The 25887-nt window shown below is 41.2% G+C and overlaps 1 protein-coding gene and 1 long non-coding RNA gene across 3 annotated transcripts in view; both read left to right on the top strand.

Moving 5' to 3' along the window:
• pgap1 (post-GPI attachment to proteins inositol deacylase 1) overlaps positions 1–17962 on the top strand; it is a 29832-nt gene extending 11870 nt beyond the window's left edge. For both annotated transcript variants that reach the window (XM_069196517.1, XM_069196516.1), the window contains exons 11-27: positions 9–58; positions 1161–1212; positions 1595–1672; positions 2006–2081; positions 2751–2824; positions 3066–3117; positions 3429–3495; positions 3774–3879; positions 5690–5728; positions 9243–9336; positions 9627–9717; positions 10513–10752; positions 11524–11659; positions 12537–12587; positions 12922–13124; positions 13646–13750; positions 13952–17962. In XM_069196517.1, coding sequence (XP_069052618.1) covers positions 9–58; positions 1161–1212; positions 1595–1672; positions 2006–2081; positions 2751–2824; positions 3066–3117; positions 3429–3495; positions 3774–3879; positions 5690–5728; positions 9243–9336; positions 9627–9717; positions 10513–10752; positions 11524–11659; positions 12537–12587; positions 12922–13124; positions 13646–13750; positions 13952–14090 — 1653 coding nt within the window. In that variant the 3' untranslated portion in view covers positions 14091–17962. The remainder of the gene's footprint in view (positions 1–8; positions 59–1160; positions 1213–1594; positions 1673–2005; positions 2082–2750; positions 2825–3065; positions 3118–3428; positions 3496–3773; positions 3880–5689; positions 5729–9242; positions 9337–9626; positions 9718–10512; positions 10753–11523; positions 11660–12536; positions 12588–12921; positions 13125–13645; positions 13751–13951) is intronic.
• Positions 17963–22416: 4454 nt separating this feature from the next.
• LOC102695087 (uncharacterized) lies at positions 22417–25655 on the top strand. The gene is made up of 4 exons (XR_001479746.2): positions 22417–22502; positions 23238–23387; positions 23577–23811; positions 23964–25655. It is a non-coding gene; the product is annotated as an uncharacterized lncRNA (long non-coding RNA).
• The last annotated feature ends 232 nt before the right edge of the window (positions 25656–25887 follow it).

Raw genomic sequence — 25887 nt, 5'->3', positions numbered from 1 at the left:
TGTTACAGGAGATGACCAGCTGGCTGTTTGGCTGCACTCAGAGTAACGGCTCCATGTGGTGAGTATGTGCCTCTGCTGTCTCTCTGCACTTTGCTTTTTTCACAGAAATCATCACTGGTCTGTGACTTCTAAGAAGACATTCTTCAGCTTTTGCTGCCTAACTTGTGGATCTGTCCAGCTGATATGTTTTAGCAAAACAAATAATTTCTCACCCCCATCTCCTACATAAATAAATTCCATACTGGGCCTAGGGGTGTACCCAGTGACCTCCTGAAGCAACACATCATCCCGAGACAGGCAAAATAAACCAATGCTCTCGCTCACTAATCAACTTTATTGTCATAACAAGGATGTCTAAACCTGCTGTGCTGTGTTTTACAATTTTATTATTAGGATTGCCAATTTTAATGTTGACGTTGTCTTTTGAAACAAGGTTAGTGGGGTTTCTTGTGAAAACATTCACTTTCTAAAGCGTTCCCCCGGCCAGAGACTGGAACACCCTACCTTCCTGTGGCCTGCTGTAGTAGTCTGTACTGGGGCTCAGCTTAGTCCACTGGGCAGCAGACGTGGATGTACTGTACATGGATGTACGTGCTGCAGGTCTAGGAGGCCAGGCTTCAGCTCTAGCAGATATAGATTTAAATACGGAAAAACAAAGATTGATAATTGATAAAAGATAAGATTGTGTTTTAGTGGGGTGAATTCTGTCTTGTACTTGTCCTCTGAAAAGAGCTTAAGAGAGTAAATATTCTGCTATAAAATGGTATTACCTGGGAGGATTTTCTCTAGGACTCAAAATGGTACGCATCGGTTAACACCTGTCCGTGCTGGAGGCAGGGGGAGTTCGGCGGATTTGCTAAAAGGGATATTTAAATGTATACATTGTGGTAATCAAGCATTTGAGTTGTTCTATTGTGATATTGATTCTATGATAAGATTAAAGTCACAGGTAAACTCAAACCTTTGGTTCACTTGATATGCTGTCAGAAACATTGGGGTTGTCGGTCAAGTCTCTCAGGTGAAACTGATCTGAAGAATTACAAAAGTAGTCCTTATTCTTCACTAGCATTGCAGGCGAGTTATAGTAGATCATCTGGAGGCTGTGTGCTCAATGTGCTTTGTTGGTAAAATGTGTTGTGCTTTATTTGCAATTCTCCCAGTCGGCAAGCTGTGGATCTGTCCTGGGACACAGAACTGCTCCCAGCATACAAGGTAATTCCTCCATTGTCACACATTTTGTTCCCTGTCTTTCCCTGTTTTGTTTTTTGTTCTGTTTTAATGGAGATACTGCGCAGGAAGAGGATTGCAAAACTGTTATGGACATGCTTTGACTGTAGAAATAATATGACATGAACAGCCCTGTGTGAATTAGGAAGCAGCGGGGTGGGATTGAGAACTCTCAGAGGGTCAAGGGTCACCAGTCCATGCAAGTCCACAGTTCCATAAGAAGGAGGGGACGCTTTAGAATAAACACTTCTCGGCCGCATGTCTTGCCTTTTTGAAATAGAGCAGGGGTTAGAGCTGGGGTTGAGGTAGATCGTGGATTGAGGTTCTCTTTGAGAACCTGTTTCACATGTCTGTCTCTATCCGCCAGGTTGTGACAGTGAAGCTCAGTGACCTGTTCTCGTTCTCTCACCTGGTTCTCAGCGCGTCCAGCCTCAATGGCGGTCAGGTAAAAGCTAGGCCTGGCGATGCACAATAGTACGCAGTTGACAATGAGGTATTTTACCAAGAATCAAATAGAAGGAAAGACACAAGCTTAGAGTGTTACTAGTCCAATCAGTAGCAGGTGAGTGATTTAAACTCATAGTTACAACCACAGGTGAGCAGTTCAAACACAAAGTCATTAGGTTGTTGAACATGGTGTTTTGGATATTTTAATGATGGCTCTGTAAATTAAAATAACAATGAAGACAGATTTTCTTAGTTCCACACCCACCACGATGAAAGTTAATAAATCAGATAAATCATTGATAATCCCGTGCCCCTCTCTCTGTGTCCACAGTTCAGTGTGGAGTGTGAGTGGTTCAGCGAGGACTCCCGGACTGCCTCTGTCCCCGTCCCTCACATCCTGTCCTTTGGTGAGTGTCTGGCACACAAAAGCTGGCCTTCCTTTAAAACGGGGGGAATGTCATCGGTTTATTTTTAGGTATTTATTACCAATTGAGTAATTTTTGATGAATGAAATTAGTTATTTGGGTAATAGGAAACTGATAAGAATAGTCTGTTTTCATAACGTTTTCAATAGCAACATTTTATTTGACGTATATTAACAAAGGGCAGCATGGTATTGCGGAGGTTAGTCAAAGCTATTGAGTCCTGGGTTTAAAAGCAGACTTTGTGGAGTTTGCTTGTTCTCTCTGTGTTTGTGTAGGTTTTTGCTGAATGCTCTGGCTTCTCTCCAAAATGTGCTGGCTGGGCTAATTAATGCTGCTAAATTGTCCCTGTATGCCCTATCTGTCTGGGATGAGGTCCAGGCTACCATGAGCTTACAAGGAATAAGCAGCTTTCTGATAATGAATGGGAATGTTAACAATGTTGCACACCCCTGTGGAAGGACAGGTTACTACTGCCCCTTTCCTGGCACAAAGGGCAGTACCCTACTACCAACACTAATTACTTTAAATTGGTTGGTATACTGACTGCTCGATCTGTTTGATTAAGGGCATCAATCTGGCCTGCTACATCCATGTACAACTGTTTTAATAATACCAAGAGTTGTGTAAAAATGTCAATCTGTATCTGGACAGGCATGTCCATCCGTGAGGTAACCCTGAGCTCCCCTGCACTGTTCTACACTGTCGAGCTATTGGATTTCCACCAGGTACAGCTTTGCATTTGCTTATTTTGTGAGGATATGCCAAATAATTACTTTTGATAACATACAATGGTTTGAAGTTTTACAATCGGCTTTTAGTCTACCCAATAAACTACCTAATAGTCAGAACTTGAAGTACCATGTTTTACAATTTCAGTATTCATATTGCCATCTGTAGTTTTGACTAGTGTCTGTGGGGGTTATAAAACAGTTGTAGAAGTACTTTTTCTCTGTCTGGTGTTTCCAGGTTTACCAGGCTTTTAAAGTCACCATTGAAAGCCAGTGCAAAGGGACCAGAGGTAAGATGAGCTCTTCCTTTTCCTAGGCATGATGTAGGCAGTCTGTACAGTGTCAGAGTGTGATGGGTGGGAGTCTTTAAACATGGTCCGTGTGCCTTAGGACTTTTTCACGCTATCAGACAGCAGGTGATTTAGAGGCCTCTACCAATGACAAGTGTGAAGAATAGGACTCTATAGTGTCCAACAAGTGATGTAAGGGTCTCTAGAATGATCTGGTTATAGTGAACTAGTGATAGAAGATAAGAAATGATCTCTGCAGGTAACTGGGGTGATATGAGTCTGTATCTATCCTATCTCCTGTTTTACTACAGGCAGACTTCCCAGCGTGTACAGGCTGCAAGTTCCCTGGTTCCGAGAAGACTCCTTCACAGCTGCTAGGTACAGCTGCTGTTTGTTTTGTTGGCAAGATGGATGACTGTTATTTACTGTAACTCTCTGTGGTTCTGTGTGCCCCTTTATCTCTTAGTTGCTGTCTGTGTCTCACAGTCTTTCTCAGCATCTCAATTATGGTGAGAATCTCTGTTTCTTGGTGAGAGACAGGTGTCCTTCATTGTCTCTAAGTGAGCCTCAGGGCCTCTTTGCATTCTCTTCCTGCCTGTGGACTGCCTAGCCGCTGCCTGTCTTTCAGTGACTTTGTTTCCCTCTTTGTCTGCCAGCGTGCCTTCAGTGACTGAGATATTTGCCAAGCTGCACACAAGTCGCCCTGACAACTCCTCCAGCGCCATCCTGCAGCTACACACGTCTCCAGACTGCCAGTACAAGGTAGAGCTCTCACAGGCAATGGCACCATGCTGACAGAAGAACAGTTTATACCAAAAATGGCCGCTGACATAGTGCCTAGCAGACAGTTGAAAAAAATAATCATGCTAAGTTGACTGTACTGCAATGGCAAGTTATTTACTTAGGCAGTTAGTTGTGAGTTAGACATACTTTAGTGATAACCCGGAATTCCCTGACCTGTTACCGTAAAGCAGTGGTGTTAGGTTATGCACATCTGTCATTCAGCAACCAATTTAAGCAGTTATACTGGATAGTCATTGAGGAATGATATTTACAACTGGGTTCAAATGAACCAGCGACACAGCTGATTTTTATTACCTGCAAGTTATAAGTAGGCAACTGCTGCCCTCATAACAATTGATATCAGAGCAGGTGGTATGGTTAATGAAGCGGAGGCCCTTGGTGTCTTTGTAGTTGCAGAGATGTGCTGGTTGTAGCAGGTCTCCAGTGCCAATTCCCCCCTCTTTGTTTACTTTGGCAGGTACAGGAATTGGTTTCACAGAAATTTTACACAGCTAATATGATGACAGCTGAGGCCATCCTGTGTTTGTTTGTATATGCTGTGAATTTGTGTTCTGTGGCTGTATGATGTCACTCATGAAGTGAAAATCACCAAATATACAGTATTCGGCCTTGTATTAAGAAGTACGCTAAGGTTCTTAAATCCCCATTGCTTCAAAAGGGGGTTTAAGAAATACTCATCTCTAGGGGCATTCATCGGGGATGTCCACTCTTAACTCTGTTGTTTTCCTTGTTTTATGAATCACTAGTTTAAGCTATCTTTTGAAAACCATTTCTGTCCCTTAATGTTGCATGTTGCTGTGATATGATGATATGCTATACAGTGCCTTCCAGTTCAAAGCACATTTATTACCTATTTTGATGGCTTGATTGTTTTGTCAGAATATTATTGAGTATTAAGGGTCATAATGACTGGTCCAAGTCTGCAGTGCTGTCTTAAAATGTTGCAATGAAAAAACAGGCATGCTGGCAAGTGTCCTGCTAGTTAAAAACTTCAGATAACTTGATGTTAGGATTTATTACAATTTAAACACTATCACACTTAATATTTGAAGAATGTGTCTTAACTCCCCTTTTTCCAGTTCTCTTAAAACTTGTGTTTTCTGTGCTTTCATTTTTTCAATTTTGATTCCTCTTTCTCCTCATTTAGGGTATTGAGATTAATTGAATTTTGAAATGCTTATGGAAAGGGAATCAGCCTCATAATACATTCTTCAGAAAGAGAATTCATGAAAGACATGAGGCCTTAATTTTTTAATTTTTACTGTTTTATTCCTGTCACTCTTGTATCCATGCTTCAACTTTAAGAAAGCCTGGTGTCTCCATATAGGCTTAAATATTTAATTTATTCTAGCATTCCCCTTAGATATTAGATATTCATTTTGGCATCATAATTAAATTATAAATACAACCTGGGATTTTGTGGAAAGATTTTGTGAAAAGTCCTGAAATGTTTTACAATAAATTTCTTTCTCCACTTCACAGTGGAGTGATAGAATGATTCCCATTCTAGCAGATAATTTGATGATGATCTTTGCCTGTTCCAGGACTTCCAATCTCAGTACGAGCTTCATGGCTTGTTTGTTTCCATCTTCGCACTGTGCATTTATAGTGTTCCCTGAGAAGTGAAGTGCAAAAAAGACTGGCTTCCTTTGAGGTTTCTGTTAGTGTTTTCATGCAAACCTTTTACTTTCATTGAGGAAGAGCTGTATTAGAATAAGGCTCTGGTTTGAGCAGCACAGTTCATATGTATTTCCCTTTGTCTCTCCAGGTGTCTGTCCAGACCTCTTTCTTCCAGGTGCTTGGACAGGTAAGACATATAATATGACTTCATCACAGCTTGTAACCATGTGTTATTGCAAGGTTATTTAAACAATATTGTGAAGGAAAAAGTGTCTTGGACAGAATAGGTTAATGAATGAGGGAGTTTGTGCCTGGTTTGCACAGGGTGTGCTCAGGAATTAGGTGGTGATTATTAAAGGTTAGCTATATTATCTATAGTGAGGTCTCTATATCACACGCTTATGAATTTAGCCTTTGATTTGAACTCTCTGCAGGTTGAAGGCTTTGACACTGATCTGGGCAGGTCTAGACATGTCTTACCTGCTTCTCAGCATGACATTTTTCATTTGTCTGAATTCACAAATTCAGACAAACAGTGTCTGAATTCAGACAAATACAAATTCAGACAGTGGATATGTGGCAGGACTGTCTCCCCATACTTGTGGAGAAAATAACATTCCCTTTTCTGTATTTTTTCTGCATATTTTCTCTTATCTGTGAGTCTGATAATACTTTTCAGTTCTGTTTCCGTTGTCTTCCTCACTGTTCCTTGCTCTGGGTGTTGGAGATTAATTACCCCTGTCATCCTTTTATTGTCCCACCTCTGGTGCACGTGAATGAGGGGTGGTACAATCTGCACATTGGTTGCAATGGGTCCCTCCTACGCTCAGATTTATAGCTGTTCCACAACAATGATGCAGTAAGTTGGGAAGGATAGGGAACTGAAAAAGCCAGAATGTGGCAGATAAAGTGAAGAAGGATAAAATATCAGGAGAGATTTAGACAGAAACTAGTGAGAAAGCAATCGAAGGATAGCTGTTAAGAAGAAAAGAGAACAGTTCATGTGAAGAGCAGCCTGGTCTGAAGGCCGAGAGCAGGGGGATGTCTTAGGTGATCCGCTGAGTTCCTGAGGGGTTGTTCCTGGCATCTTCCTCCGCTCTGAGTAGCTGGAGTCAATAGAATAGAGCTCAACAGGACACTGCAAACAGAAACGCTTAACGTCATCATGGGAGCAGACTGGGAAGTGAGAGAGTGGTGCTTTTTTTTCAAGGTTCTATCTGCTTCTCCTTTTCTAAAGAAGATTCCATTCTTCAGAAACCTATCACAGTGAGCATATCGTTTCTGAATCAACTAACATTACAGCAGTGGGCCTGATGGAACAATGCACATTTCTTTTTGGTTTTTGGAGAGATCGTTTTAATCCCAGTCCAAGTTCAAAACTGAAGATTGCCTATAGGACTTCTACTCTTATCCCAATGTAAGACAAGAAGATGAAGAAAATGCACAGAATCGAACCTGCCGCCCTTTTTACTGTGTGGAAAATAATACAAAAAAGCCAGTACTAACTGTAAAGGCAAAGAAGACATGGAGTTCTGATGCAGAGTAAAGCTGACGTATCTGTGGGAAGATAGTGCTGTGTGGAGCTATGTATTGGGGTGTGTCTTTGCCACTGACTGAGGCCAACCTCTTACAGCACTGTGCCATTCTGGATAGGGAAGGGGCTGAGGACACCGAGGGCCATGGTTTAGGAACAGTGGAGAACTGGCTGGCAGGGTTGCAGCGAGTAAGGGGAGACATGCCAAGCCTGGGGAAAAGAACTCGGTTCTGCCCAGCCAGCCAGCTGGTTCCCTTGGGGACGCCACAGCTCAAGATCTATCCTATCAGTTCTTGGCTTCGGAGGGCCTCCCAAATTCCCCCGTGCACGAACAGCAGACTTGTGATGTCCTCCAAACTCAAAGGGACAGTACCCTGCTCGAGCCAAATCCGTGTGGAAGAGCAGTTCTACAGAGTAGGTCAGGCCCCTTGCCAGAGGCCCAAAGTAGCCCAGATTAGGTCCAAAACAAAGTCCAGCCTCTATTGTAACCAACAGAAGATGGAAACCTGCCTTCCCAGACTCAGCCTTACAACAGTGAAAAAACAGCCCAGAGAAAAGGCATGCAGATGAGTTGATAAGGTAAATTTGGATGGGGTCTTGGAAAAATCAAAACAGAAAATGTCAACAGAATGTTGCACAGTGTAATAAAAAATAGCTCTAAATTTTTATATTGAACAGAATAAATGTGTCTGCAGCGGACTTGCAGCCCATCCAGGAGGAGACAGGTGTTGTGTGCTCCTGTCTTTTCCCCTGGACTTGGAACTGCCACAAGGATGGGCATGCTGTTAATAAATGTAACTGCACAGAAATCCCTATAAACTGATTAAATCCATGTACTGTATAGAGACTGAAGATGTTCTGGAAGCAAAGTGTAATGACGAGGTTTTCACTGGGTGTCAAAGAAAACTGTTCTAGTGGGACTTTGGGAACCCTGCTGTTTGCAGAGCTCGGGGAAGGGCGCATCCTGACAGTGGAAGATTCATGGCTCGAGAAAAGACTTCCCAAGTAGAACTGTCCAGTGAGAACAGATTGAGACAACCTGTGTAAGCCCTCACCTAGAACAACTGCTGCACAACTTCTTCCTGCAGGACGCCTGCGAATCGTCCTGCAGATCTCTCCATTAAAGTCTTTCATGCAAGCCTTTTTATTTCTACATTGTCTGTGCTATCTACTTTCATAAGGAATGTTACAAGTATATATGATTTCAGGATTCAATCCATACTGTGTGCTTTGCAGTGATTTTCATTTTGTTTTCCTAATCAATCTTATTTGAATGAATGATGCGAAAGTGAGTAAATTGTGTTAGTCCTGTCACAGAATAAATGGTTTATTCTCCAGATTTTCCCCTGTCCCCATGCTTATTAACACAATGACGCTTTTGTCTCCTTGAGCACATTAAAGTACTTTCCAAATCATGTAGGAGGTATTTGGTTCTGTTTCTGCCAGTTAGCCTAGTGGGTAAATTATCTTCATTGGCAGAAACAGCAAAATCACAGTAAGAGGGCTGGATGGATTTGACTCCAGTACGTCAGTGGCTGTTTATGTAAAACACCATATGTTAATTTTTCTCTTAGTTTCCTCTTATCCTCCAAGAGTACAGTATTGTCACAACTGAACATATGGAAGTGAACACTTAGAGCTAAGAGAAAAGTTTCCATTCACATTGCATTTAACACATGACGTATTTAAATTCTACTGTTCAGTATAACAAGTCTATTTCTGAGCAGCATTGTTTTCACTGGTATTAGTTCAGTTGAAGTTTGTGCTCTTCATCGTGTCTCGTAGTCTAAAGAATCCCTTCAAAATCTGTTAACCATGTAAGATCTTGTGAATTTAGTTTCCCTTAGTTTTTCAGTCTTCTGTGGCAGTTTTCCTTAAATGATAACATTTACTAGAACAATAGAGCATTAAATTCTTAGTTTAGGAAAAATGTCTCCAAATCCTGCAAATGAGGGGAAACTGGTGAATATAATTGTGTTCTACAGAAACTGACAATTAAGTACAATGAAATAAAAATGAGCAGGACAGAATGTTATGCATGTTCTACACATTTGCAAGAGGTAAAAGAACTGCAGCCTATAGACCATTGATTTGCCAAGGGTGTGTGCCTGTATTTGTTGGTAGTAGTCTGTGCAGGCTGTCCCTATGCCTTTGTGTATGTGTACAGGTCCTGCGGTTCTGTGGTCCAGTCCTCCCTGTGTACATGGCTGTCTGCATCCTGCTGGCCTGCGAGGGACAGGTGTACTCGCTCATCCACACAGGTTAGCACATCTGGCCTCCTGTGGCCCCTTGACCATGCACTTCTGAGCTCACTTTATACTACCTAAAGCAATACGGATTTCAGTTGTTTACATGGCATCAAGTAGTTGTTTATTAGTTCTCAAATTTTAGACATTTGCTGCTGTTTTTGTTAGACATTGTTCTTTTCTGGCCAGTGTTTTTGATGTACAGATGTATGCTTTGCATTTTGCTGTTGAATGAGAGGTTTTAGACTGTGGTGCTCTATGAGAGTGGCATATCGGGATCTCAATAGACTGTGTCACTGTTGCAGGGCGCCCTGTGGAGCTGGCTGAGGCTCTGGGAGAATCTACCCAGCTACACAGAGTGGAGCTCCTGGTCTCACTGCTGCACCTGCTACTCCGGTGAGTCTGGCATGAAGTGTTAGAATCTAAATGTGCAGATCTAGAAAGAGGCGAATGTTAACCTCACATAGTTCACATACCTTAGATCATTGTGGAAGAAAACTAGCTGGGAGAATATTTGGATTCTATTTGGAGCAGATTTGGCACTGGAGCTAATGAGTTAATGCATTTCCTCTAATTCAGTGAAAGACTGAGGTAAACTCATCTGTTGGCATAAAGATGGGTTTTTAGGGCTCTGTCTTGGCAGAGGGCAGGCTGGGGTGTCTGTGCAGGGGTCTGCATTTTGCTTCAGTACCCAGTAGCCATGTCACCCCTATCTACTGTCATCTGCTTCTCTATAAAAGGAAAACAGAGTTTATTTATTTCATAAGGTCATGATGCTCATGTTCTTAAAAATATAATATATCTAGTAATTGGGATCTACACCTTTTTTGTGCTTAATTTTTTTAATTTCTTATTGGCTGAATCTGCTTTTTACAAGCATCTCTTCATACTTTCCGATTACAGGGCCTCGTTTGTGGGTTAACACCATGACTGTAAGGATGTTGGTGTGTTATACAATATAAATCACGTTGCACATTACATTGCTATTTTAATGCAAAAACAGATATTGTTGCCAATTTATGAGGTAGATTTGTTATAATTCTGGTAACAGTGTCCTTGCATATCACATGTTTTATATAATGTGGCATGTGCAGCGCTGTGTCTCCCTGCAGAAGCAGTGTAGCAGTCCAGTATTCAGGTTTTAGACCTGATATTTAGATTCCTGATATCCCATGCGGCTTTGTGTTGCAGGCTGAGCTGGTTCCGGGCAGGCTGGTCTGCTCTGTGTCTGCCCCTGGTGGACACCTTACCCTTGACCGCTCTAGACCACGGTGTCCTGGAGAGCTCTGAGCCTCTGTCCCCAGCAGAGGGCTGGACACGGCTGGTCTCGCTCTTCCTGCTCTTGTTGGGCGCTGCTGTTGCATTCTGGGGAGGAGCACTGTTCCGGCTGTCCCTTGAGCTGCTGTCATGGATCCTGAGCCCACTGCACAGGCAAGGCTCCAAAGCCAGCCACAAAGCACAACGACATCATCACCACTTATGCTCTGACATCACCAGTACCATCTCCACGTGATTCATAATGTTTTTTGGTTCACTAAAACACTATCAGATTCCTGGTAGAGAACAACCAGTTAAACAGTCCGAGTTCACTTCTAAATTAATTAATCGGATTCAATGTCACATCTGAATTCAATAATTCCTTCAGAGTGCAGCTGTTTACAGTGTGTCAAATTTGTAGACCAATTTTGAGAGTGCATAGGTTTGATTTTAATACAGGATTGAATTTTATAAATGGATTTAAACTCTTTTTTCTGCCCCTTTTTTAGGGGTTCGTGTCTTTGAGATACTAATAGTATTTAGTACTATTACAGCATGCTATGTGCAGCGACACCTCCTGTTTAAATGAAGATCCACAAGTCTTCAAGACTCTACATGAGCTCTTAATGCTTTAACTGAATAAATTATTGACGTTATGAATTTACTACTGTTTCCAAGGCTTTATTGAGGAGTTGAACTTGTCTGTGAAACCTGCAGGGGCCGTCTCTCTTCATGAGCAGAATGAAGGTGCAGTGGTTTATTGTAAGCATAGCAAATGTTTCTCCAGGTGGCCTGGAGAAAGCAAACGTTTCTTTGATGCTGCAGAGTTTTGTAGACATTAGTAGTTGAGATGTCTAGGCTGATGGAGTTAAGGCAATGCTGTGATTAAGGAGAGGCCGGGTTGTATGGAGAGCTGACATAACTCTCTGCCCCTGTCCAACACAGACCTTCCATCATCCAAGACAATGGGCACCCACTAACACGCTCACGGATCATCCTTATCGTCACTCTGGGGCTGGTCGCCTGGGCAACCTGTGGAGCACTGGCCCTCGTGGCAGTATACTTCCTGTACCTGTATAAGGTGAGTCTTAGTCCTCTGTCTGTGCAAGGTGACTTTCTTCTTTTCTTTTCACCTGTGAAACTGAATTGGAGTCATCTTTAAACCTGGGAGAGCAAAAGGCAAGACTGTGGTTCTCTGTGAATGAATGCGTATCTTGCAACATTGAACAAGAAAAGGGTGCTGGTTTGTTTGAAAACTTAAGAACGTGTGAAAGCTTACAAAGGGCTTAGAGAATTGGACCTTTTTGTTTAGTTACGTGTAGCTAATTTATCTGACTCGTACAGGTGTTTCTTTTAAGCTGTTTAATTATTTACAACAACAATACTTACCTAAAAGCTTTGTTACTTAATTTCCTTTTACTTGTTTCATTAGTGTTAACAAAATAGTCATTTTAGCTTAGCAATTTTAGCTAAGCTTTTTGATTTAACAAATCAAATTCCCTCACAGTCTTCATTGTTTAAAACCAAATGGATTCAGTTTCTTCAATTTGTTTTTGTAGGATATTCCCTTGAGATCAGGAATTATTCTGTTTTTTACGCTTGATAGAGCTTCAGTGTCCTTTTTTATATTGAATTGGTCAAGATAAAAAGCTGTATTCTAACTGAGGTCTTACTGGTGTGTTTTATTATTCGAATTTCACACATTATTTGATTTGAAATCCAACCATTATTATAGCCTCCTTTTTGTAAATGCATTTCTGATCTCATACAATTATCTGCCTTTATCTTACGACCTATCTGTCTTTCTTGTAAACTGTAATTAATAAATCTGTACAGTTCCAGTCTATTGATACAACATCCTTATTACCAGCTAATGCAGTGACCCATAGATCTTAAATTATTTAAGACGGTAGTATCAGAGTAATGTATACCTTCAGTCGATGTGTTTCCTTCCCCAGGTGATGAGGTTGCAGATGTCTGAGCGAACACTGAAGCATGTCCTCAATCTGGTGAGCCTACCATGACTGAGCTGCTTTTTCTCTTTACCTCTTCTCTGTGTGCCGGGTGCAAAGGCCGAAGAAATCCCTGAAGTAAAGACTTACATTAACTCCAATAAGCTATCGTGCAGGTGGTGTACTTTCACTGACTGAAACTTAAAAATAGATAGTTGAACTCCAAAATGACATTTCCAAAATGGATATGCGTGCTTCTGTGATAATACAGCATGTCTTTGCAAAGCTGATGTGTATTCTTTGGTACCTGTATAGCAGGAGTGCAGGTGTTTTAAGCCCTGTCAAAAGAAACTGCCTTGTCAGTGACTCCTGTGTCTTTCTGCCTCGATAGGCTCCCCGGGAGAAAGTCAGAGAAGCAGGGGGGAGTGCGGGGCAAGGGGAGGCTCATCCAGCAGGGTCTAATTCCCTCATAACAGTCTCTGCCCTGGAGAAGGTGCAGGACAACCTGCAACTCCATCTGAGCCTATCTGTACTCCTGACGCTGCCCGTAATGCTGAGTGCTCCCTCCCTGATACACTGGTTGCGCAGCCTGCGGTAAGCTCACATTGTCACGTTCCCAGTAGTCCACCCCCACCTTCAGTTAAGCCACAGCTTTCTTCCTAATTTTTGTGGGGATAGACTTTATATAAATGAATAATTCACACTGGTCAATATGAAAAGAGATGGAGGAAATTGTCAGCTTGAACTTGTCTATCACGGAGATGCCAATGCAGAAGAATTTGTTGTTCTTGACAGTCTCCATATGTTAACCTATTTAGCAGAGTCTTGAGTAACTATGCATTGTCAGTATTGAATTGGGAGGCTCAGTATGTCAACAAGCAGGTTTATGTCAACTCTAGAGTACTTGAGTCCTCTTACTGGTATTCTCCATATTAATAAGTCCTTAAATGTCTTTAAGAGCTTGAAAAGAACGTGACCTGAGTCATGATTTATGTGACAACTAGGTGAACACCTGGATTACTGTAAAAAATAACATTTTCAGATATTGTAGTGCAGTTATGCAAATGTTTGTTTTTTTTATTCAGTGTGGCTGACATCTCTCTCTCCCCATTCAGGCACTCTCTGCAGCTCAACCCTGATCCCTGCTGGCCAGTTGTTCTCCCTCTTATCGTTTCTTCAACTATTCTCATGAACTCTAACACCCACACTCTGTGTTGCAGGTAACTAAAGCCAGTCTATCTGCCTATTAGCCAATCTCCTTGTCTATCAATGTGTTGTTCCCTCTCTCTTTTTGGCTTGTAAATCCCCACCGCCTTTTATTATAAGTGATTTTCTAGAATACTGATCATCGTGAGACTGTAGCAGTGTGTAACTGTGTGTCAAAGTGCAACAGTGTTTATAACTGTGTTTTTGTTCCACAGTAAGCTGCTGGCCGTGATCTGCAGGCTGCAGTTGCCGGTGTGTGTCTCCATGGTGACCTTCTCCCTGATGCACCTCTACAGAGTGACCTACTTCCTGTCTCTGTCCCTTGCCCTGCATGCTCTCTGTTGCCTCATATAGCACCTGTTAACCAGGGTGTGACCTGGGTCATGTCTTTGAAATGGGAGGGAGTTTGGGGTGAACAGCAGGCTGCAGGACAGCGAAGGATAATCTTGACAGAGAGGAAAATAGGCATTTTCTTGCCTCTCTGTGTGGCAACTTGTGGGTGTTCCCTAAAGGGTTGATATATTCTGATATATTTCACCAAGGAAACTTGCCACCCTTTCACACTGCAGGGTCAGTTATCTGAGTATCTGTACAGAGACATCTTTATAATTAATAATAATAATTATTAATATGATTATTGTTGTTTGGTTTGGTAGCTTTTATTATTACTGCTGTTACTCTGCCTTTCATACTACATTCCAGGACTGCGTTTCTCAAAAGTGATTGTAACTTGGTATTTACATTTTTTTCTTCACTTTTTTTTTGTCACTGTTCCTTTTCCCTGGTCTCCTCTTTCTCTCCCTCTGTTCAGTGACAGAGGAAGCTGTTGTCTGTGTTTGAATTGTCGACTTTGATTTTACTGTCAGCAGGTCTCCTCTAGGGGAGCAAGCTGAGCCTGTCTGTGTATGTGGCCAAATGCACTAATTGTGTCAGGAGTTCGATGTTGTGTGTGTGTGTTTGACAGTTTAGTTCCAGTTTTAGGAGTCTGTGTATGTCTGCTACAGTAACAGGCACTGGCACTGCCGATTTTCTGCAGGGATTGGTGCAGTGTTGGGGCTGCACAGAACGAAAGCAGTACGCTGACATTCATCTGCAGCAAAGGATCTGTCATCATTCAGCCTCATCTTGCCTTATACTAGACACCAGCCTGGATACTTCTCTCCCTAACTCTTTGTCTTTCCTCCTGGAACAATAGGAGACAACCTCTGTGAGGGAGATGAGAAGAAAGATATGCCAAAAACAAATTACAGATTAAAAAGTGGGGAGTTCCTTCCCCATGTTTTGACAATCAGATCTTCAAACCTGAATGGTGTTCGTTCTGTGTACAACATGAACAACACATTGCCAGTAGATGGCCTTGTTTGCAAAGTCTATCCCCCGCTACTTTATTCTTTTATCATTTTAAATTGATTAGTGCAATGGGATTTTACTCCGAGGCGTATATTGATGTGTTTATGTTGCTCTCATTAGCACAACATTTTAAAGTGTCAGATCTTCTGTAGTTACAAATACACCTTTCATGGGGTGCTCACTCTCAAGAAGCACTCCATCAAATAAAAGGTAAACTGTGCAGAATGAATTCTGTTTATGCTGTAAGGATGTGCTGTGGTGGCCTTACAGAGAAAATAGTTGGAATCAGACGTTGAGGTTTCTGTAGCTGTCTGAGACCCGTGATCAAAGGCAGAAGCCCTGTGGCTCTTCGAAGCTTCTATAATCATAGGCATTTACAGTCAGGATGAATTCCTTAAAAGGTGTTTAGTTGCCACACTCCCATTGAGTCGCCCAACTCTCCCTATGTTAATTCTCCCACTATTTTGTATATTGCAAATGCTTCCCTACCTCTTACTCAGCCTTCCTGTTTCTTCCAGCATCACTGCTCAAGTGGCCTGTAAAACTGTAAAGGATATTAAAATGTTTTTTTTTATCTTTCTTGGTTGGAGGAAGAGGTGGGTGCCGGGAGTAGACACCCGTGTCATCCTATGTTTTATTGAAGCCTCATCTGTGCCGCTGAAAGAGACACAGCCCTGAGTTTTAACTGATAGTGGGGTTTGATCCCCTTTTCCCTTGAGACGATACACTGTCTGCAGCACAGTGAGAAGTTATCTCCCTTGTCCTATTGCATTGAAAGGGAATAGATGAAGATTACAGAAACAAGCAGACAAAACACAGGATGACAAAACTAAGATCATTTTCTGTATATTTGTTTCAGTTAAATACACTAAACCTCCCTCTCTCCATCTCCGATGGTACGTTGCCCATTTTTATGCTTCTTCATGCTACCAGAACTATAATAAAAAGACACGCTGTAAAGATGGCCATCAGAGAGACGAGATCTGCTATTTATAATCCTGAGACCAAGTGAGCATAATGCAGTATTTCCTCTCAGCCATTGGTGGCCACTTCTTTGACACAGAGAGAGAAAGAGGCCATAGGCAAGTGGACAGTGGGCTGGAAGTCCTGTACAGTCGCCCTGGTCTATCCCTGACCGGTATGGCTTCAGGTTGCCTTTCCCTGATGTTGTCTGTCAGATGTATTAATGGTGTTACATTAGATCACTGGTGTTAAAAATAACTGTTTTCTTTTGTCAAAGCTCTCTAGTGTTTGAGTGCTCTAAGTGAATGTGATTATTACTGTAACCTCCTTGTGGCTGAGACCAGACTTGCCAATGGGGCACTTTTTGATCAGGTTATCCCATAAAGTGGAGTGTGTTGGCAGACATTTTTCACAGTGGCTTCCACACACCCTGGCTAGCTGCTATACCCCAGGGGCCTGAAGACAGAGCTCTGGGGCCAGACTCATAAGACAATTTTCCTAGACACTGAACTACCACACTACTCTGTTCTAACATGCTTTTAACATGATTAAGTCTCTATTTACTATTTACTTCTATAATCTATTATTATCTATTTACATTCTGCTTAAAAGCTGTAAATTGTCAATGAGTTATGGGTCTGGCCCTGTGTGATTGAGGTATTCTCAGCTGCGGTGGGGAAGGGGATGTACGTCTTGTCTTAATGGCACTGCTCAGTTTAGTAGCCCCCCACAAAGAAGCAGCATGTCTGTCAAGCTCTGCCATTTTATTGGCTGCCCCAAAGCGGTAGCAAATGGGCATTGCAAGCTGTACAGATTACCTCTGAACTTCCTCGACGGGGTGATCTGCCAGTGTGAAGAGATACTCTCAGAGTATCTGCACATCTGACCTGCCCTCAGTGCACCTCTGTAATCCAGCTGCTTTAGTCACTGCCTCCCTAGGAACCTAGTGGACCAACACTGTGATTCTAAAGCTGAACTGATCACTGCAGCTCAGAAGAGCTTCTTCTTCATTCTCTTATCTTTTCTAAAAATAGCCAGTGCCTTTTGCAGAAATGCCAGATCTCCCTGTCTAGTGGATTGTACAATTATGGTCTACAGCTTTGGTTGTATGCAGTTTCTGATGTTATATAAGCTTTCGTACAATAAGTGTCCAGTTTAAAAACAACAAAAATGTAAATGTGCTGCAAATATTGATCTTATACTGTCATGTGTTTTCTTCAAAGTGGGAGGTTTCCTACTATAACTCACAAGTTAGAAATAACAGCCCAGAGGGATTTTCCCTGCATCACTCCACACTGGCATTTCTGCTACCTTTTCTTAACTACTAGGCTGCAATGACCACACTAACCCCCTGTTGTCCTGGATATTTACTGTACACAGCGTGTCTTTATGAACTGCATTGTGAATGTACTTGAACGTGCAGCTGTGGGCAAAGATGTGCTTACCATTTTTTGCAGATTACTCAATCTTTTATTCTATTGAGCCTTTCTTTATGGTGAGTACTACCTTGAAGAGCTTAAATGATTGTGTCATTGTAAAGATTCTGTTTAAATAAAAACCTAGAAATATCAGCAATAAGTTGAAAATACAAGTACTGTCTGTACATTAGACGAACAAGAGTCTCGTTGTGGAACGCTTTTTCTGATATCGATAAGTGTTTTACAAAGGTTTTGCAAGCTTTGGCCCAGAGCCCTGTGTAGTTGTTGTGTGTGCCCAGTGGACTGAAGGTGCGTGTGTGTAGTGATGTCTCTTGCTGCTGGAAGACTGGTGTTCTGTGATGTTGCCAGCACTGCCTGTGACTCGTGATTGGTGATGGAGTGTTGTACAGCGTGTGTGCTTAGAATCATCTACACCATGCTCAACTAAGAAGAATGTTAAACATGAATAGACTGAATAGATTTGTATCGGCTTAACTATGTGGTAAAATCCTTTTTCTTGCGTGCAATACTTCTTGACTACAACTTATAACACTTGATTGTGATGTGTTATTGAAAGATTTTTGGCGGTTTTCAGAGCAGTGTGAAGTGTTCTTCTCAATCAGGGTCTTTCTCTGACTACACAGTGAATACCACGGCCATGCACCTTAAAAACATTCCTTTTATCCCAGATTCATTAATTGTTCTCATATTCTTTCATAACTGGCAAATGTTTTCTTGGATTTAAAAAAATTATATATCTGTTTCAAAAATCTACATAAATACAGAAATCAGCAGTGCTCTACACTTGACTTAGCCAAGGCAGACCAGAGCAGAAATACAGTTAAGAGTGCTGTTGATATCTGTCTGTAGTGGACATCGCTGTGCATATACTGTACAGTAGTGATGTGCGGGTCGGCTTTTTACCTGCAACCACCGGCGGTTGTGAGAAATGAACCTGCACCTGCCTGACCCGATATAAAATCTTTTTTTTTTTAACCTGAGCCCGCCCGACCAGCGGGTGTGTGTCAACCCACACATCACTACTGTACAGTGCGCTTGTGGAGTCGGTTGGCCTATTCAGGAAACTCAGAAAAAATGGGGAATCTACAGCAATGAAATACAAAGGGGGCCAAAGAGACCACATTTCACAAACCACCATATAAACCAGAGGGTCTTGCTTTCATTCAGGTTCAGCAGAGGTGGCTTACTCTGGTCCTGGATTTTCACAATGCAGAATGTTTTAGGTTGTCCTTAATCGATTTTTAACCATTCTCATTTTGGCTACCTAAATAGGTGGCTTGTGCACTGCGATGAAAATTGTGACACACTTTATTTCTTTTGGAGCACGATTGGCCACTTCTGTTTTAGATCTGTCTGTCTGAAATAGATCTAAGGGTGACCTGTAAGACCTACTGAATGGTGGCTCTTGAGCACCAGGGTCCAACTCCCCTAGGGTATAAAATCACACCACCTGCCGATTTAGCACCTTCTGGCCTGCGTTGTTCCAATTGACAGTTCCGCGGGTTCCCGTCTGATTGTGCAGTGTATTTCATTGCTGTCTAGGTGTGTGGTTTTCACAAAATGTTCGAATAGGCCAGTGAACTCCTTTATCATCCCGCCTGAACTTCTTGAGCTCGTCATTCCAAAGCTGAATTTAAGAATCTGCGTAAGCACCACAAGGTACGAAAACAACTGACAAAAAGGGATTCAAGAGTAATAAAATCACCTTCATACAGCATCAGTGTTTGTCATAAGGTGTTTGTGTTTGCTAAAGCTGTAAGATGCCCTGACCCATCACAGCAATAGAACGTTCTGCTCTGTGTGCCAGCATGCAACGCAGTGCACTGCAGCACCTCATTGTCAGCCACTTTCCAGAGAGGGGGTGGTGACGGCTCTGGTTTGCCACTCAACTCTCGGGTCTGTGTCTTTTTAATTGTGTTTGTGTTTTGACTTGTCGGAGTGTTACCATGAAGGGATATCTCATGTGTTCGACTCAGGTGTATGCACTGTTGCAAAAGATGCGCTTTTTTTAGGTTCAATTGTATATTTATTTTACAACTGTGACATTTTTGAGAAAAAAATAATAAATTAACTGATACAATTTTTCTTATTCAGCCATTCTTTTTCTCTTTTTTCTCTAAGCTCATGGGGTTTGCAATTAACTTTTGAATTCATAAGCAAATTTGAACCCAGTATATTTTGCATAGTGTTCTGCTTTATTTGCTAATACATTTCAATATTAGGAAAAAAGAGCATCATTTTCACTTTACATCCTCTAGTTTTGCCTTTATGCTTTGCCAGAAGATACATGATTCTCCCGTTCACCTCTGTATTCACCACCAGGGTCAAGTTTTGAATTGAGCTATAACCTAATCATATCATTTTAACATTTTAACTGCTTGCATTTAAACGCTTACCGTTTGTGTTTAATTTAAACAAATGTCAGAATAGTTTTAACACTTTTGTGTTACTGGCCAGTTGGTTGTTGTTTGGGTGTGGCTAGGTTTTGGAAACCCTAGTCATGTGAAATAATGATTTATTTAATCCGCACAGTTTTTATTTACAAAGATGACTTTATAAGTACCCATTTACACCGCTGGGCATTTTATCTCAGCAATATGAGTGACTTTCCCGACTGAAGGGAACAACAGCAAACGCAGAACTCAAGAGGTGAACTCACAGGCTTCCAGTTAGACATTCAGAGTTGCATTCTTGTAGCCAGGAGGCTTTACTCAATGAAACCCTTGGCTTTTAAGTTTAAATGAAGTTTTGTGCATGTCTGTTTTTCCCCAAAGCTCTACAGTACAGACTAATCCTTCAGAACCCCTTAATAAAATGTCACTTTTCCTATAGTTTTTTAATACTCTTTCATTAATCATTTGCTTTTCTAAGGTTTGTATAATCCTGGACTAAACACATGTCCTCTTTTGTGTGCATTGATTATAATTTCACTATTTTACTACATCTTTGTTTTATCAAGTTGTATCACAGCAATATTGTTTGATAGGCATGCTATCATATGGTGAGGAATTTTAGACCAATAAACAGCCCTGCACTGAACTTAGAGTTTATGATTTTTAGTGTTTTGGCAAACACTCTGATGCCCAAAAGACAATTCTGTTCTTTTTTTTATAAACTTTGAACTTGCCTGTTTACTTTCCCCCATTGAATGTTCACTGGGTAATGCAGGAGCCTTCTTTTATTACACCTGCCTTGTCTGTCAGACTAGAGAGGTCTAGAGAGCTTGCCTTGCACCCTCTGGATTAATCCGCTGTTCTGTGGCCTGTTGGCCTTGCTTAATATCCACAATGTTCCACAATAGCCCTGCAGATACCTCATAAAAATGGAAGACCTCCAGACAGCTTCTTCACCTGCATTCATTACCTGACTGGCATAGCCTGTGATGGCAAACAGCTATATATAGACAGATAGGTCATTGAGTTTTAATTTAAGTTTTTCAGAGTCAGTCATTTTAAGCCAAGAATATACTATACTGGAAAGAGGGAGTCTGAGAACAAACAGGAGATGGAGAGAAGGAGAGAAAGAGAATGTAGGTGTTGAAGGGCTCTTGAGCTATTATGAAATACAAATAGAGAAAGATGCTTTATTAAGTTGATGTGTACACCAGTTTTACAGATGGATTTCCTCAGTTTCTCTATCCATCTTTAAGACAGGTCAGTGACAGGTACACACTAATTAGTGCATCTCAACATAAGTAGAAGTACAAAAATTAAGCAGTCTCCATTCGGTACAGAATGCTGAATCTTATTTTTTTCATTTGCTTCTGTCTTATAGGTGGAGAGAAGACACAATGTTGATTTTAAATAAAGCACCAGTACAACAGTTCTAATAAAAACTGTCAAAATATACTGTAGTTTTGGATGGATCCATAGCACCCTTGCAGAATTGATGGGAGGGACAGGACTGGCATAATTTCATTTCCATTGCGAATGGATTGGTTGCGTAGCTTTTTAATCTTGATCGGAAGAACACAGAAAGAATTCTGTTTGTTTATAAAAGAGTGTAAAGAAACAGAAGTTATTATCTGGAGCTTCAAAGCGCTGTCGTGAAATACCAGAGAGGGACCTTCTGACCTTGCTGTCTGTAATGGAGATTAAAATGACCGAGGGACAGAGAGGGAAGGAGATTGAGAAGAACAGAAATTTCATTAGCTTTGAACGGGTGTGTGGAGATGCCACTCATTCACATAATAACAGTCAACTCCCCATCCCCCTTTACAGCTGCCTCACATACACTCTAATAATCCTCCTTTCTCAATGCCCATCAGATAAACGAACTTCCGTCTTAATTGGCATTTATGCCCGTCATCACACACTGATATTATCAGCCTATTTCTGACGCACACAAAGCACCACTACTGTTCATCACATGAGAGACCTGATACAGGATGTTTCTCCGTCAATCTGGTGGGTGTTGAGAAGGATGTAGAAAAGAAGAGAAAGGTCTTATTTAAATATTTTTTAAAAATTAAAGACCGAGAGGGTCAGTTTTGTCAATCTTGTTTTGTACCACCAAACCAGTAACCAGAAATGCCCCTACTTTCAGTTAAAAAAGCACCATTCATCTTTAACCTCTCACACCAGTGTCCTAGCTGAGCTTGATGCCCGAGTTTGATTTTTTTTTTAAATTTTCGGCCTTAGTACATTGACTGATATTTGCCACGCTGCATTACAATTTCAGCATATAAAAACAAACACCGTGAGGAAGTGAACATCGGGGATTGAAGTGAACTTAAAACTGAGCAGCGGCTGTTTTTTTGCAGACTTGGAACATTCATTTGTTTTTTAAAGAGTTCCTCAGACTCAGACTAATTTCTCATTTATGTCTGTGTGAGCTCAGTGACATTCATACACAATGCTCTCTTCGATGGCACTGTTGTCATACCTCTATGTTTCCAGACACGCCTCTCAGCAGATATAAAGAGGAAGGGAAGACGCAAGTCAGGCTAACTTGCAGTCTGACATTAAGAGAGACTCTTTCTCTCTCACAGGCAGCTGGACAAGGAGCGGAACTGGTAAGTGTGTCAGAGTGTGAGTGGAAGTGTGTGTGAGCAGAGGTAGACTTGGCTCAGAAAGAGTGTAGGAGAAAACTGTTTTGGTGTTAGACTGTTAGTATATCTCAATGTGGCATCTTTAGGATAGGAACAACAGCTAAATAACAGGAGGTTTTATGATCCAAAGAAAAATTTGGACAACAGGTGTACAAATAGTCCTTGCCTTTAGACAATGAATTAAAAGAAATGTAAACATTTCATTTCCATTAATAAATATTTTGAGTGAATAAATATTATATATCATGCAATTAGGTTTTGCTTTGCTTTTTTAGTTTGAGAAGTACACAATCTCTTGGGTAACTGTAGCTTGCCATAGTCTCTGAAAATAATATTTCTGCATGTTGTAGAATGTTTTCTCAGAGAGGACTGTACAAATTTCTGTCCATTCTCCAGATTTTGAGTTGATAAACCTTGTTCTCTTTTACTATCACTTCTCCTGTACTGGATGAGAAGGACAATAATTTGAATATTTATTTTTAATTAGTTTTCTAATTTTCTTTTGTGTGTGCTCTTATATTTATTACTTTTTTGGAAAACATGCTCCAAATTTGAGATGCTACTATAACATGTTTGAGATGGTGTTCACTACTAAAAGAACACTATAACATAATTAATCATTTCATTGATTGTATATGAAATGTGAATAGCTCAGCTACATCTTTGTACGCAGGCAGTTCACTCTGTGCTTTTTCCCAGTAGTGTCCCCTGTTATCTCCAGTGAAGATGTTGTCATTACAAGTGCTGGTCCTCTGTCTCTCTGCAACGCTGATAGCCCAGGGGCACTGTAGCCCCCAGGGACCACCAGAGAAGTGGAAGTCCCTGGAAATCCCAAGCAACAGAGACCTTGTAAGATATTCCCTTTGGGGGGTGGACTAAATTGTCATACACAGTCATGCTTATCAAGAGGAGCAGAATAAACATATAACGAGATAGACCCCCACTGAGAGTAAGCAATCCATATTTGTAAAGACACAAGCTCAGTGAGGCCAAAAACATATTAATTCCCTGTTTGTATGTCCTTGCTTTGTCTCCCAGTTCTTCCGCACTCTGCAGGCATATTTTATTCGGCGTGGGGTAGACATGTCCAAGGTCTCCGGACGGTTTCCTGGGGACAAGATGAAGGCTGGAGACCCCCCGCCGTCACTGTATGCCCCCGACTCCCTGACTTCTGCCTTTTCTGACTACCTAGACAAGAAGGACTCTTTCTCCGCTTTCCTGAGAGGGTGAGGCAGTGGGGACCCGATGAGGAGAGGAGCAAAGGATCTGAGAGGTAGGTCCACACAGTCAGCTACACCTGCCCCAGAGACTCAAGGAATAATGTGCTGGGGTTGTGTGGAATGATGCTGGTACCTGTATGAAAAACAGAACAAGAGAATCTCTGAATTATTTCACTGTTCTCTCCCTCTATTTCTCTTCCTGCAGGTTGCACAGGATGGTAGTATCTGCTGCATTCTGCTCATCTGAGATGCCAACAATGCACCTGGATTTTCAGTTTGTTTATTGTTCTTTTTTATTATTTTTACTGTGTATCTTGTTTTTGTTGTGAATAATACCCTGTTTTTCAAACAAAACGTGAAAAAAGATATATATTAAATTAAAACAAATCCACATAAACTTAAAAAAACATTGAACTGCTATAGAGCAGTGTCGGTAAAGTACAATAAGTTTGTTTAAAAATAAATGTGTGGCACCCTATAATTTTCAGGTGTGTAAAATACTGTATTTTCACACTTCACACTGACATCTGTCTTGCCTCACTCATAACCTCCTCATACAGATCTGCACAAAGTTGGGCATTTCAATGGGACAATATTATTTTATTCTCCCTAATCAATGTGTGTCATCATAGCAGCATCATAGCATAACAGTCAAGAGCAGATCACTGTATGAGATTAGTAAGTGGCGCAGGACAGTTGTGTGCAGTACTCAGCATTTCTACTTCAAAATAGTTTGAGAGCTGTTTATGTGAAGTATTCAAATACCAAACACCCCATAAAGAAATGTACAAGGCTGTTGGGTTGTATAGATACCTACTTTTTGTGATTATAACTACCTGTAATTATATTCAGAAATTACATGTATATAAAAAGTAAAATTCAAACATTAAAAATAAAATATCAAGTTTGCACAATATTGCAGTACTCTGTTATATGATTGTCTTACTGGACCGCACCGTCCCTCTCATTGTGAACTGATTATGGGTCCTGAAACAGGTGTCCCTGGGTGTTCTTTCCTCTACCCAAAACTGGACTGGTAGACGATGGTGGGGAATATCCACCTCTGCTCCCAGTCCCTGGTCTCCAGGTCAAGTCCTGTCCTGGTTCAATCTCTCTCACATTCCATTCTTCTCCAAAAGTCCTGAGTTGTCTTCTGACTAGGGCTATCTGAAACCTGTGAAGCCCCCCTATACAGACTCATGACTCACCCCTGCGGGGGAGGCTAGTCAGGGCTCATTAATTAAGTGGCTGTATACAGATGGTCAGGGGTAACAATGTAATGATTCATGGTGTATTCTCACCTTGTTCCAGAGCCCCCCCTTCCAGTCAATGGACAGTTTAAGAACCTGAGGAAGGAAATATAAATGTACTACTTTTATAGAAGCACTGTGCATCAATGCCCATAACAATCAATCAGTCATAGATAGCTTTTGTCCCACACACCCATTATTGCGCTCACATTAGAATGGACAGTTCTTATTCACGTATCAGGTATTGAATTCTTAATGTACAGATTTATTTCAAAGATCTATTGTATGAGTACTGCCAATCTGTTAATCCGACATTTGGTGATTAATGTGTTCTTCCTCAAAAACCAGGCAGCACACAATTCAAGACAAACCCTTCTCACCTGTAGAACCTATGGAATTGACTGCCCAGAAGCGAGTCTCATAATTTTTTTATCTATTCGTCGTCTACTTTCGACTGCTCCAGTCAACACTTCAAAACCATGTTTTAAAAATTGATTTTTCTGTAAACCTTTCAATGTATAATTTAGTACACGTAATTCAATCTCTAGTGCTTTTTCCGAGTTGTTTTGGTTCTGTTGTGTATTATATGTTGTACTGTACGGAGCTTTTAGTTTAAAGTGCTCTAAATAGAAGTCTATTAGTATTAACCATTGGACCCTCGTTCCATTTATTTCGGACACTGAGCTCAGATGTACTGCTTTTTTCTATTACAAAAGTGCGTCTTTATCTACAGCAAGGGCAACCTGAAGGAGTGATAGAGAAGGATTTGCGAAGCATTGTGAAAATACAAGGGTTTAAATATATTTTTATATTTTATTGCTTATTACCCCTCTTCTCACGTCATATTGTGTAATGTTAACATCAACAAAGGCGGAACCG

The sequence above is a fragment of the Lepisosteus oculatus genome, chromosome 12 (genome assembly GCF_040954835.1).
Source record: "Lepisosteus oculatus isolate fLepOcu1 chromosome 12, fLepOcu1.hap2, whole genome shotgun sequence".
Classification (NCBI taxonomy): domain Eukaryota; kingdom Metazoa; phylum Chordata; class Actinopteri; order Semionotiformes; family Lepisosteidae; genus Lepisosteus; species Lepisosteus oculatus.
This window is presented reverse-complemented; position numbering and strand designations above follow the sequence as displayed.